The following is a 13,238-nucleotide window of genomic DNA, read 5'->3' as shown; positions in this document are numbered from 1 at the left end:
CTCATTTCTGGGGGATGAAAGGAGGCCAGATTAATTGGTTCAAAAATTAGGAGATCAAACAATGCGTTAGCAGTGGGGATACTTAAATATGAGCTGAATAAGGTACAGGTTAAATATGTTCCTGCTTCGGAGTAAAGGGGGTTTATTGACGATTGGATTTCCTGGATAAATAAAGAAGTTAGAGCAAAAATGAAATTTTTAAAAAGAGGCGTATGATAAATATTGGGGATGGGGGGATCATACAGAAGAAAACTATGAAAAATATAAAAAGTATAGAAGGAAAACAAAAAGGGAGATTGGCAAAGTTCAAAGGGGAGTATAAAAGAACACCTACGGTCAACATAAAGGGAAACAGCACGGGATTTTTTAAGTACATAAATAAAAGGATAGTTAAAGGAAGGGTGTGACTGCTTACAGATGAATAGAGCCACCTTGTACTTGAGAGTAAGGGAATGGCAGAGTTGCTTAATAAGAACTTTGCCTCAGTTTTAATATAGAAAAATGAAAATGGGACTGTATGAGTAACTCAGGAGGATAAGAGTCAGTACCAGAAATAAATATATAAAAAAGGAAACTGTATTTAAAAACTCAAAAGGGCTAAAAGTAGAAAAATCTACCAGGCCTGCATGATAAGCAAGAAAGAACAGAGTTTGGGGAGGAGATAGGGGTGGCACTAACCATACCTTTCCAAAACTCTTTGAAAAAAGGAATTGCGCCAAAAGAACTGGATGGTGGCAAATGTTATGCAACTATTCAAGAAAGAGGAAAAGGATAAACAGGAAATTATAGGCCGGTTAATCTACCTCAGTTGCAGGTAAACTTCCAGAGTTCATAATCTGGGATGAAATTAGTTAACAGTTAGAAAGACATAAATGAATCATGAATTTGTAAAGGGCAGTCCTGCACTACATTTTTTAAGGAAATCGCAAAGTGTACAGATAAGAGGAATACAGTGGATGTTATATATGGATTTTCAGAAGGCAGCTGATAAAGTGCCAGCTAAGAGACTCGTTACAAAAATTAAGAGCCACGATGAATGTAGCTGCTTGATGGAGAAGTGGATTGCAAACAGGAAGTAAAGAGTTGGCATAAATAGATATTTTTAAGTTTGGCTGGATGTGGGCAGTGGTGTGCCCCAGGGACCTCTTGTTTTCCATTTATAAAATCATAGAATTGTAGAATTTTATAGCATAGGAGGTCAATTGGCCCATTATACCTGAACTGGCTCGCTGAAAGAGATCTCAATTTAGTCCCATTATTCTGCTCTATTATTTGAACATAGACACAAGAGAACAATATGAAGTTTATTGATGATACTAAATTAGGAGGCTTGGCAAACTCTGAGGAAATTGCAGGAGGACAGAGACAGTTGTTTCTAAACATATTATAGGCCATAAATCTTTCACAATGCATATGGATAGGAGATTTGCATTCTGCTGAATGCCACTTAGATGCTTCATTGCCTGTCAAAATGAATTTAGAAGTTCTCACTTCAGCTGTCTGTTTCGGTCAGCATATACAAGAAGTTGGTTCTCAGTAACCCCACTGATAAAACAGACCTAGGCGTCCAAGGGGAAATATCATTTACCCTTATCAGAAAAATGCATGTAGTTACAATACATGAACTGATACAGACTGCTCCCAGTGTGTCAGGTTTCCAACACAAGGCAGTTTGGTGAGAGCAAATCACATTTGAAAGTTGATCTTTTTATTGAGCTGATTACCCATTTTTAGCTCACTTGCTTTTGATAGAAAGCACAGTCTATGGCAAGAGCTCACTTCCAATTTTGCTTTCCAACAAAGCATCAAGTACTTATTAGAACACACAGGAATGTAATTGCAATTCACTGCTTGTGCCCTTGCCTAGTATTTTACTTAACTATTCCTTGCAACACATGCATCATTTTACTTGCAAAAAAAAACCTTCCTGAGAAAAAAAATCTGTTACAAGAACTGAACACTTAAAAAAAATGGAGCAAAGGCTGAACTTGCAGATCAAACATCAAAATGTACAAAGAACTTTGGGAATTGTAGTTCTTGAATAATAGAAAGTTGTTAAAATGTAGAACTGGGTGATTTATAGTTCAATGTATGCAGTTGAATAAGTGGGATTACTCTATTTATGGATGCATATTTATTTACAGTTTTCCAGGCATCCATTCATAACCAATCCTCATTTTTGGAGTGACATGTTACTGTTGACGAGCAGTAATCAAACATGATCCAAAACTTCTAACTGGTATAGAGGGTTAACTATTATGAAGTTAAATCAACATCATAAAATTTTGCAGGAGACTGAATTAAAATACTAAAATATCTGGATTAAAGGCAGCAAGAGTCTATGCAGTTAAAAGCATAGCTACCAATCTGAAAAACTTTATAATTTATGAAGCCTTTCTAGACAATGTTATTGGTTCTTTTTCAAAGATGCTAACACAGAAAAATCTATTTATGGATGGAAACATTTTGGTAAATAGTCAGTGAAGGTCACCTTTATATAAAGTTTGTTTTGATTCCCTGAAACTTGTATTTGTTTATTGCTGTAGCAATTTGGATTTCCTGCCAAAGAAACTCAGGGTTGTGCAAGAACTGAGAATTTAACTGAGCATTATTGTAAAGAGAAATAGCATAAGGGAAGATGGGAACGCAAGAATCCCTTAACAATAATATTTACCAAGTACTTTCTCCAGACCAGTGTTTTGAACCTGCACTGCAATAGGCTGAATTCCAAGTTGGATTGCCTACAATAGATGGATTACTTTCAGATGAGAAGCCAAAGAATCCCCATGGTGCAGAAGTGAACATTTGCTGACATTGCAGAGCTCAATGAAGCAGCACATTTACTATTATAGGGCAGGATGTCTTGATGTTTTCCACTCTGCTGGCACCATTTTCATAGGAGATACTGGCGTGAGTTTCTTATCATAGATGAATTGAGAATGATTCTATTTGACTAATTTAGATGGCTGCATAGGTGTCAGACCACAACTGGACTGCTTGTATGGGAGAGCCAGAACACAGAAAATACATAACATTTGATCAGTTCTCAACTGAATTGCTGGACTCCCCATCCAAGCATAAGAAGGACAAACATCACCCCCTCCCCAACCCCCAACTTGCTCCAAGTACTATTCAATAGGTGATCCCCTTCTTGGTAGAGCAAAGAGGCATTGTTAGAACAAGCATGGAGCTGTCTGAAGCCTATTTATCTGCAATCATAGTGGAATGAAGAACATTTAGATTGTGCAGGTAAGTGACTATGAAGAATAAAGATAAAACTGGTTAAAGTAAGGAAACAAGCACCAGTGCCTGCAACATGAGGTTTGCCTTATATCACTGATAAGTCACCTCTAATACATTCTCAGACTTTTTAGAATGTGAAAAGCACAAACATTCTGGAAAATGTTTTATATACATGGTGAAATAAAATGCTATAGTCATCAAAAATGGAGTACTTTATATAATTTATTGCAATCATAGTGGAATGAAGTAAGTATTTACAGGACAATTCACTATAAAAGAAGCCCATGGTTAGGCCTCAGTTAGAATACTGTGTCCACTTTTGGTCTCCTCACCTGGTGGGTGATATTGAGACTTTGGAAAGAGAGCAGGGGAGGGCCACAAGTTTAATTCCGAGTTTAAAGCATCTTAATTACCCGGGTTGGCTCAGAGAGCTAGGTCTCTATACTTTAGAGCAGTGTAGACTTAGGGTGATTTGAGCGAGGTTTCTAAGATAATGAAGGGACATCAATTGTGTTTGTGTAGACCAATTGTTTCAACTGAATAGGTCAGAGAGGACCAGGGGTCATTTTTACAAGTTTAACAAGGGCAGAACTAGGTTGGATGTTAGGAGACGCTTCTTTTCCCAGAGAATAGTGGACCTCTGGGACAGGTAGCTGGCTCATGCGGTGAATGCTGATTCGCTGTAGTCCTTCAAGCGACAGCTGGATCTATTTCTGACTGAGGCAGAGATCACCTCATACAAGAGGTAGGTACCTTGTAATGTTAATTAGGGCCAGGGTGGTCTCCTGGATTAGTTTTGAACGCCAAAGGGGGCCGGAGAAGAATTTGCCAGATTTCCCTTCCCCCTAATTGGCCAGGGTATTTATCTGGTTTTTTGCCTTCCAGGCGGGGTGGAGAGTGTGCAAGACATCGCAACTGTATGGGACAGGCTGGATGGACCTATAGGTCTTTTCGTGTCCCTCATTTGTCGTATGTTCGTATGTTCACTATAAAGTGCAAATTGTGCAAATAAGTGGTTATAAAGAACAAGATAAAACTGGTCAAAGTAAGGAAACTGTTCAACCTATTCAGTTATTTTAAAGTAGAATTTCCCACAAAATAGATTGTAGACATTTTATGTATTCTGTAAATAGAGAAAACTACATTTTAACATTTACTAATGTACACTATATCACCTAATAATTATCCTATGCTCTAACCTACTCTGTGTTTTATAAGGCTGTAAAAAAAAATTGAGCCACTGTTAATCATTACATCAAATGTTTGGGTTTCTTTGCATATGGGGAATAAAGGAAGTTGCTACTCATTGCAACAAAACATTGGCACCAAAATGAAAATAAATTAGTAATAGTATAGTAGAGACATTCTTCTTAACACTGCCCGAGTATGATTTTTAAAAACAAAACTGATCTGTTTCCTGGACACTTTTACCTTTTGACTCATTCAAAAGATTAAGGCTTATCTCTACCACCATTAGTACAACAACTTGCATTTATATAGTGCATTTAATGTAATAATACATCCCTAGGTTCTTCACAGCAGCATAATCAGACAAAAATGGAGTGTGAGTTAGGATACGAACAGCAGAGTTTTGGATGAGCTCAAGTTTATAGAGGATGAGAGGTCAACCAGAAGTACATTGGAATAGTCAAGTCTGTAGGTAGCAAAAGCTTGGATTCAGATGGGTTGAGGCAGAGGTGGAGACGGGCGTGGTTACAAAACTGAAAATAGGTGGTCTGTGTGATGGAGAGGATATGGGGTCAGAAGCTCAGCTCAGGGTCAAATAGGATGCCAAGGTTGTGAACAGTCTGGTTCAGCCCGAGAGAGTGGCCAGGGAGGGGGAAAGAATCGGTGGCCAGGAAATGAAGTTTGTGGCAGGGACTGAAGGCAATGACTTCGGGCTTCCCAATGTTTAAATGGAGGAAATTCTGCTAGTCCATTACTGGATGTCGTATAAGCAGCCTGACAACACAGTGGCAGTGGAGGGGTCAAGAGAGGTGGTGGTGAGGCAGAACTGAGTGTCAGAGTGTACATTTGGAACCTGTTGTCATGTCATGTTGATGTCACTTGGAGCAGCATGTAGGTGAGATATAGAAGGGGGCCAAGGATAGATCCTTGGGGGACTCCAGAGGCAATGGTGCAGGGGCAGGAAGAGAAGCCATTGTATGAGCTTCTCTGGCTACGTATGAATAGGTAAGAGTGGAACTAGGCGAGGGCAGTCCCACTCAGCTGGAGAATGGAGGAGAGGTATTGGAAGAGGATAGTGTGGTCAACTGTGTCAAATGCTGAAGATAGGTTGAGATGGATGAGGACGGATAGTGCACCTCAGTCACAGTCACAGAGGATGTCATTTAAATAGAAACCTGATATGTTAATACAAACAATACAGAGTCTGTTACTGGTTCTTCAAGAGTTACAAATCTTATCTATGGTTAATTTATTTGGTGTATAATTATTAACCATGGACCATTTCTGACTGCATATGAAGAACATTTGAAAAAAATTTCTAGACACGGTGAGCAATACTTTTTGTCTCATCGGATCAGTAAATAACATTTTTGCATTTAGTGCATTCTATTTGTATTCTATAAACTGCAATGAGAAACGAAGAGTTGGAACTGCAATTCCTTTTGAAACTGGATGGACTAAATTGTACTTTTCATTTCTGCATTCCCATTAACTAAGAAGGTATGTCTTTTGCTTATCCCAAGTATAATGCTGCATATATCCTCCTGAACTCAAAATTGCTATTATATATCTTATCCTAACCATAACTGATTTTCAGCATGAAAGCCATCTTGACAACGGGTCATATGGTCCTGTGTCACCAGCAAAAGATGCCCCAACTCTCCTTTGTATCTCAGTCCATCTTTTTCCCTGAAAGGAACACTCCAGGATAAGACCCTACAATGACCTCACCATCAGCATTCGTGAAAACTACATCCTCATTTTTTTTGAAAAATTTGCTAATCCCAAGTTTAAAAAAAAATTAAAACCATGGGTATCACCTTGTTTTTGTTTCTGAAGCTGAGTGCAATCCAATGTTTTGGTTTGTTTTCTGTCCATATCCTCAGCTCCCAGCTCCCTTAGAGTTTATTATTTTCAGTTTCAGAAATTGTGTTTTTACTTTTTACATTATATTTAAGGTTGGGAGGAGAAAATCATAGACAACATGATATTTCTGTACCCAACTTCACAAACAGCACAAAGAAAACCTTCTAATCAAATGGCTATCCTTTGTCTTCTCCTCAGACTGTGCCAATGGCACTTCACAACCAGCCAATGAAAGAGCAATCTAAATGGATTAATTGGGCCCTGCCAGGTTCTCCCTCAACCCTCTTCTCAGTGCTCATTTAGCAGCCTGTGATCAGGTTGCATGAGCAATGCGCACACACACACAATCAAATTTGATAAGTCCAAAAATGCTTGTGCTTGATTTCAACCAGTCCATTCAGTTCGTCTAGTCTCACGAACATGATATCAGCAGTATTACATGATAAGTAGCAGGGTTTGTTCCCATGATTTCCCACGATTTCCCACATGGTGAGTTACATCAGAGGGGATTTGTAAAACAGAGGCTAAACATTTCTCTCATAGGAAAGGAAAAAAATCAGTGGACAATTCACCCTGGCCTGTTCTTGCACATCTTCCAGCTTAAAAAAAAACTTGCATTTCACAACCTCAGTACATCCCAAAGCGCTTTGCAGCCAAAGAAGTACTTTTGAAGTGCATTCACCGTTACAATGTAGGAAACGTGGCAGCCAATTTACACACAGCAAAGTCACACAAACAGCAAACAGCAATGGGATAATAACCAGATAATCTTTTTTTAGGTGCTGTAGCTTGAGGTATAAACATTGGCCAGGACACCGGGGAGAACTCCCCTGCTCTTCTTCCAGATGTGCCATGGGATTTAATCAATATTTAGTAATATCCTCCACCTCCAAGTTGCTTTTATTTCCACAAGTACCTCCCTATATGTTATTTTACATTTTATATTAGGGTGTATGATTAGTTATTCATTGATGTGGTCTCATATGATTGTTGTGAAGGCACTCTGTGGCAACCGATAGCAACCTCAATAGATTCACCTGCTTTGCTTTACCACTTGTGTAATGTAAGTCTAAGCTATATGTATTTTTGAGATATGCCCATCATGCTTCTGGTAGTCACACTGTCACATGTAAAATTTCCTTGCCACTCAAATAAAATTCATTTCCAATGTAGGGAGAAATTTCCCCAGCAACAGTAAACAGCTTCTAATTAACCTCAAGACCTTACAGTTATTTGGCCTTAAAGAGACAGACCACTTTACTCACAGTTTCCCTTTAGCAGCAAAATAATAGTGTGGTATAATGTTTCTATCTTTAATAAAACAGAGTATGCTCTGACTTAGTGAGTAATGCCATGAAAGATTCACTCGTAAATGGAGAAACAACTGAGAAAGCCCAATTGTTTAAAACAAAATTTTACTTCGGTATTCTCTTCTTCCAACTTTAGTTTCATTTAATGAGGCTGAAAAGATATAAAACCTTAAAGCCATTATTACGCCGCGCTGTTACCAAATTGGTCTCCGTGAAACTTACATTTTCGTGCTTCATGTGTTTCAGAAGTTTCAGCTCTCTGTAAGCTCTCTTGGCGTAAATTTCAGACTGAAATGGACGGTACAGCTTCTTAATTGCGACCATGACCCCCGCTCGTCTGTCAGTGGCTGAGCTGTTCATACCAGAATGCAAATAAAACAAATATTTATGCTCCGACATCAGCATTTCTGCTATTTTGTTAATGAGAGATTTTATAATGACACAGTGAGAGAGAAAAACGAGGCTGGTCTCGATTGTTTTATATTTCTCACAATTTACAACCAAAGCAAATAATCGCACATCTGTCTTTTAGCCCACACCTCCCAAGCATACGCTGATAGGTCCACTTTTATAAACTTACCAAACTGTCCCGTAGGCTCCAGATCCCACGGGAGAAATGTTCACATATCGGTCTGGTACTTCCCACACGGTATTCTCTATGTCGTGACGGGAGAATCGTGTACTAGTAACATTCATTGTCTTGTTGTTTGGGGAATGATTAAAGCGTAAAACTTTGAAATCCTCGATTGCAAATGCCACGATTCTCCAAACTTCTTGAACAATGGTTGTAATGAAAGTTTCGCGATGATTAAGAAATCAGGTTATCACTTCCTGTCTCCCAAAATATGAACCGCCCAGGTACAGGGTGTGTACGCAGTCAAAGGGCAATATAAACATTTAAAAGGGCACAGTCGCAATTATATTTACACAAAAAGTAGCTGTTATAGATGATCAAGTTACCAAATAAACCAACATCAAAAATTGGAAAAAGAAATGATAAATCAGTTCTTTTGTGGATGTTGATAGATTCTACGCTTGACCTATTTGTGTTTTAAGTGCAATTACATAATACTTGGCAAATAAATAAAACGAAGTTGTTCTGTTGCATTTAAATAGTTGTCTGGTATATCCTTACTTGGATAACTCAAATTCAGAACCCTGCTTAAAATTGAAAATCAAACAGTTTAAGATCGAAAAACATGCACAGCTGCTTTTATCATTACTAACTGTCTTTTTAGTATGTTAGCAGCCTTCCACCCTGTTACTGTTTAGCACAATTCCATGCAACGCACAAACAAAAAACAAAACTGTCTTAACTTCTCTCAGTATAGATAATACAGAACATACCTTTGATACTTCTTGGTCACCTATAACCAACCTCTGTTTCCACTTTCGTATGGCCCCCCTTCTTCCCCATCTGTTCCATTACCAAAATCACTTTCTTCTATCTCTGCAACATTGCTTGCCTCTGCTTCTATTTCTCCCCTTCTGCCACTGAAATCCTAGACAAGACCTTCATCATCTCAAGGCTTGATTTCTCCAATGTTATTCTAGCCAACCAGCCAGCACCAACCCTCAAATTTCAATTCTTCCAAAATGCCACAGCACACATCTGCAGCCACACTAAGCCCTACAGTCCCATCATCCCTATCCTCACCAAACTTCACTAGCTCCCCCATGCTCCAGTGTGTTGATCCCAAAATTCTCATCCTTGTTTTCAAATCTCTCTATGGCTTTGCTTCACCCTACCTTAGTGATTTCTCTTCCCTGCACATATCCTTCACTCCCCAACACTGGGCCACTCCTTGCCCCTCACTCCTTCCACTCGGCCAATAGTGACTGCATATTCAACCACCATGCTCCTGTCCTCTGGCTGCTACCCAGTTGCTTTTGCCTTGCCACCTCTGACCCTGCTATTAAAAGTGTTATTAAAAACCTCCTCTTCAATTACGCCTTTGGTTCCCCAACGTAGCTTCTCCATTTTCCAATGCTTGGTGTTTTCTGTATCCTTTTCCTTCTTATTGTAAAGCTTCCTAAATCATCTTCCTGCATGTAAGGAATGCTAGACAAATACAATTGTTGATGCTAAAGAACAAACATCAAAATGTAAACATCAAGTAATGTCATAGTAGACTGCAAGCACCCATGTATCTGATGACCCATAACTTTATTAAGAGGCTATATTGAGAAATATGATGTGGCAATATATTCATATCACTTTGCATAGTGCATTCTGTTAATACAATAGAAAAGCATGTTATCAGAACCCATAGCCTTTGCTGAATCCAGTGCATTCAGCCACTCCTTAATGTCATGTGGAGTGAACTAAATTACCTGGACACTGGGATCCACGATGGTCAGGACCTTGGGGGAAGCCGAGTTGGATCATCCACTTAATCTGGTAGAAGTGCCACACTCCACGAGTGAAAATGTCCCCACCATGGAGCTGAGATTTTGTCTTAACAAGGACTGTGCAATGCTCACTTCTACCAATGTTATTGTGGCCAGGCATGCCTGACAGATAGGTTGGCGAGGATGAAGTCAAGTAAGTTACTTCTTCATGTTGGTTTCCTGACCACCTGATGCAGGCCCAGTCTGGCAGCTACGTTTTTCAAAACTGAGCCAGCTCAATCAATGGTGGTACTACAGAGCGATTCTTGGAGGATAGGCATTGACATCTTCCACCCAGAGTACAATGTGTGCCCTTGCTTCCTTCAAGTGATGTTCAACATGGAGCCATAGTGATCTGTCAATTAAGAGGGGCTATAGGTGGTTATCAGCAGGAGGTTGATGATGTCATTTCTGCTTAGATTGTTTGCAGCAAACGTTAAATGTAAACAGTGGAACCTAAATGTAAGTAAGCAAAGTAAGTATACTCAATTTGAGTGTAAAATCTGCAGCATTCACAAATTTGGCTTTAGTCAGCAACTCCATAGAGAAGTGCAGTGCATTGCCTCAAATCAAACTTCTCAAGAGCATCATTACTCTATAATTCTTTCCATCATTTGGAAGACATTGGCCCAAATCTTGCTAGAGCAGGGCATCTCAAGCTGTGCGCCATTAGTTAGACTTTTTCCTGCACTCTTTAGCTCAAAAATTTTTTGCGGCATAACTTGCTGGAAGTGCGAGCTGATAACGACACGGCGAGGGCAATGGGGCATCTGGGACCTTAGTGAATGACAGGACCAACAGTCTATCTCCTTAACCAGTGAGATTTAAAGATTGAGAAAGAAACAGAGGAACGACAGAGAAGGAGGGTGAATTAGAGTCAAATCAGGTACAGAAACAGAAATAAAGAGAGGGAAAGAAAGATTGCATTAAGGGAGAGAGAATAAAGAGACAAAAAGGAAAAGTAAGAAAAAAATTTAAAATTCTCTTAACAATTTACTACATGCAAGAATGAGATTTAACAGTTTAAATTGTTCCCTTTCTGAGCCAGAGAGATTGATTGGCATTGCATTAACAATTATCATGTCATTAAAAGGGTACTTATGCTATTAATTATGCACCCAAACTTTCTGTGGTGCGTTTAATGGGCAATTAATGTGCAAATCCAGCAAGTTCTTAAAAATCACTGGGCGGCTAAAGGCGAGATGCCCTTTGTGCAAGGCAAACAACAGAGCAGCATAAATTGACCAGCAAGTTCTGGAGATTTGCAACCCATGGCATATCTCTTAATACTCTGAACGTGCTGTCCGATTTGCGCATTAATAATGGCATGGGTCCTTTACACGCTTATTTTTCCAGGAAGATTTGGCCCAGTATGTTAAAGCTTATAAAATGGAGTTAGGAATAAAACATTATTGCCCTTGAAATTATGCTGGGCAGATTAGTAGACAAATGTTTAATGGTTTTGCATCAAATTCTATGGTTTTGAACAGGCACATTCAATCTATTTATTTTAATGGACTATTAAAAATGGACCAAGGAATTTCATATGCTAATCTTTGCAAATGTAATTTAAAGGTTATAATTTCCTGCCTCAATACACTTCTCTTGGAATAATTGGATTTCACATATTTAGAAAGCTGCATAAGGAATACATTAGCAGGCATAGCTAGGACCCATGTGGGTTACCAAAGTTACACCTTGTGAAAATTAAGACCTCATGTATTTTTGCATGGCAATGAAGTAATCTTGCTGCTAACCTCATATCATAGACCACATGAAATAAAACTTTACAAAGAAATGACACAAGTCAATAAACTCTTATGAGGAAATACAGCAAAAAATGGAAATATGATATAAAGAGAAAATGCAGCAGGTGAATCGACATCTGAAAAGAGAACGCATAAATTAATGTTTTGGACAAATAAAGGATCTGTATCTGAAACATTACCTACCTCTTCTCAGATGCTGTGGTTGCTTTGTACTCTCAGCATTTTCAATTGTTAATTCAAACTTCCAGCACTTTTTTTTCTTTTTAGCAGAACTCAAGGGTCAGATTCCCGAATGTGATAAGGCCAAATGGTGCGAGCTGCGCTCTAGGAAGCCATCTCATAACACTTGGGCTTCCCACCAGGTGGAGTCCAACTCCAATCCAGTGAGCAGCCAGGTCTAAAAAGGGTTCAGGTGGTCTGTTGGATCTCCTGGACATTTTATGAGCTCACTAATGAGTCTTTTTTAATGTTATTTTCGGTTTTGTTTTGTGAAATGAACTCTCAAAATCACTCCATGGTGTACACAAGACAGATTCACCACAGACTGCTTATGGAAAAATAACTACCATTGAGTTGGACCTGCATAACCTGAGAGTCTGAAGTCAACACAACTTAGTTTATTTTTTATGAATCAAGTCCTTCACATACACACTATACTATTTTTTTTTAAATGGAATTATAAGTTTACAAGCAGGACAGCTCTTCTTCCTTGCTGAATTCCTCTAATACATATTTTTTATATACTATTACATTATTCTGAATAATACATGCCATAGCTAGTTTTAAACCAAAATATACAGATTTAAATTGGCTATTTTTTACTGCCAGAATTCCAAAGTACAGATATTAATGAAATATATTGGAGAGTGAAAAGCACATTATTTTCCAAAAGGGCTTGTTTTTGAACACAAGCGTTTACTGGTTTCATACACAAGCATGAATCACTTCATAGACTAAGTCGCTGCAGAATCTGAACAAGTCTCAACGTTATTTCTGCTGACCAAATAATGTGATCATTCTTCCTGAAGCTAATACCCTCCAGGTGAATCAGCCTCCAAAGTACAATATTCTGATTATTATCTCAAATGGAAAAGAACTAAAAAAAGTGAATTTTCTGAAAATGGCAATTTGTATAATTTAGATCAAAACTAAGGTGAACTAATAGCCCCCAGCTCTTTCAACCACCCTCACAAATTCCCAACTTCCTCTCCTCTGGCCTTCTATCCACCTTGACAGCTGCAGCAATAATTGGCCTCTAACAACCACAACCATCTTCAGTTATGTCAGGTATGATCCCAGTTATTGGAGGGTTTTTCCTTTGATCCCTAATGACCAGTTTTACTCCTGGGTACCATACTCAGTCGATGGTTGCCTTGATTTAGAGGGCAGCTACTCTCACCTCTCCTCTGGCAATTAGCCCCTGCGTCCTTGTTTGGATCAGGGAATTACAAGGTCCAGAGCCAAGTAGTTC

At 38.8% G+C, this 13,238-nt stretch overlaps 1 protein-coding gene across 2 annotated transcripts in view; it reads right to left on the bottom strand.

Moving 5' to 3' along the window:
• The window catches only part of LOC137344464 (mitogen-activated protein kinase 13-like), a 53,646-nt gene extending 45,241 nt beyond the window's left edge, over nt 1-8,405 (bottom strand). For both annotated transcript variants that reach the window (XM_068007445.1, XM_068007447.1), the window contains exons 1-2: nt 8,188-8,405; nt 7,830-7,959 (exon numbers count right to left, since the gene is read on the bottom strand). In XM_068007445.1, coding sequence (XP_067863546.1) covers nt 7,830-7,959; nt 8,188-8,303 — 246 coding nt within the window. In that variant the 5' untranslated portion in view covers nt 8,304-8,405. The remainder of the gene's footprint in view (nt 1-7,829; nt 7,960-8,187) is intronic.
• Nucleotides 8,406-13,238: the final 4,833 nt, after the last annotated feature.

Source organism: Heptranchias perlo, chromosome 27 (assembly GCF_035084215.1).
Source record: "Heptranchias perlo isolate sHepPer1 chromosome 27, sHepPer1.hap1, whole genome shotgun sequence".
NCBI classification, from domain to species: Eukaryota; Metazoa; Chordata; class Chondrichthyes; order Hexanchiformes; family Hexanchidae; genus Heptranchias; species Heptranchias perlo.
The sequence above is the reverse complement of the archived record's forward strand: the minus strand, read 5'-3'. Positions and strand labels throughout refer to the sequence as shown.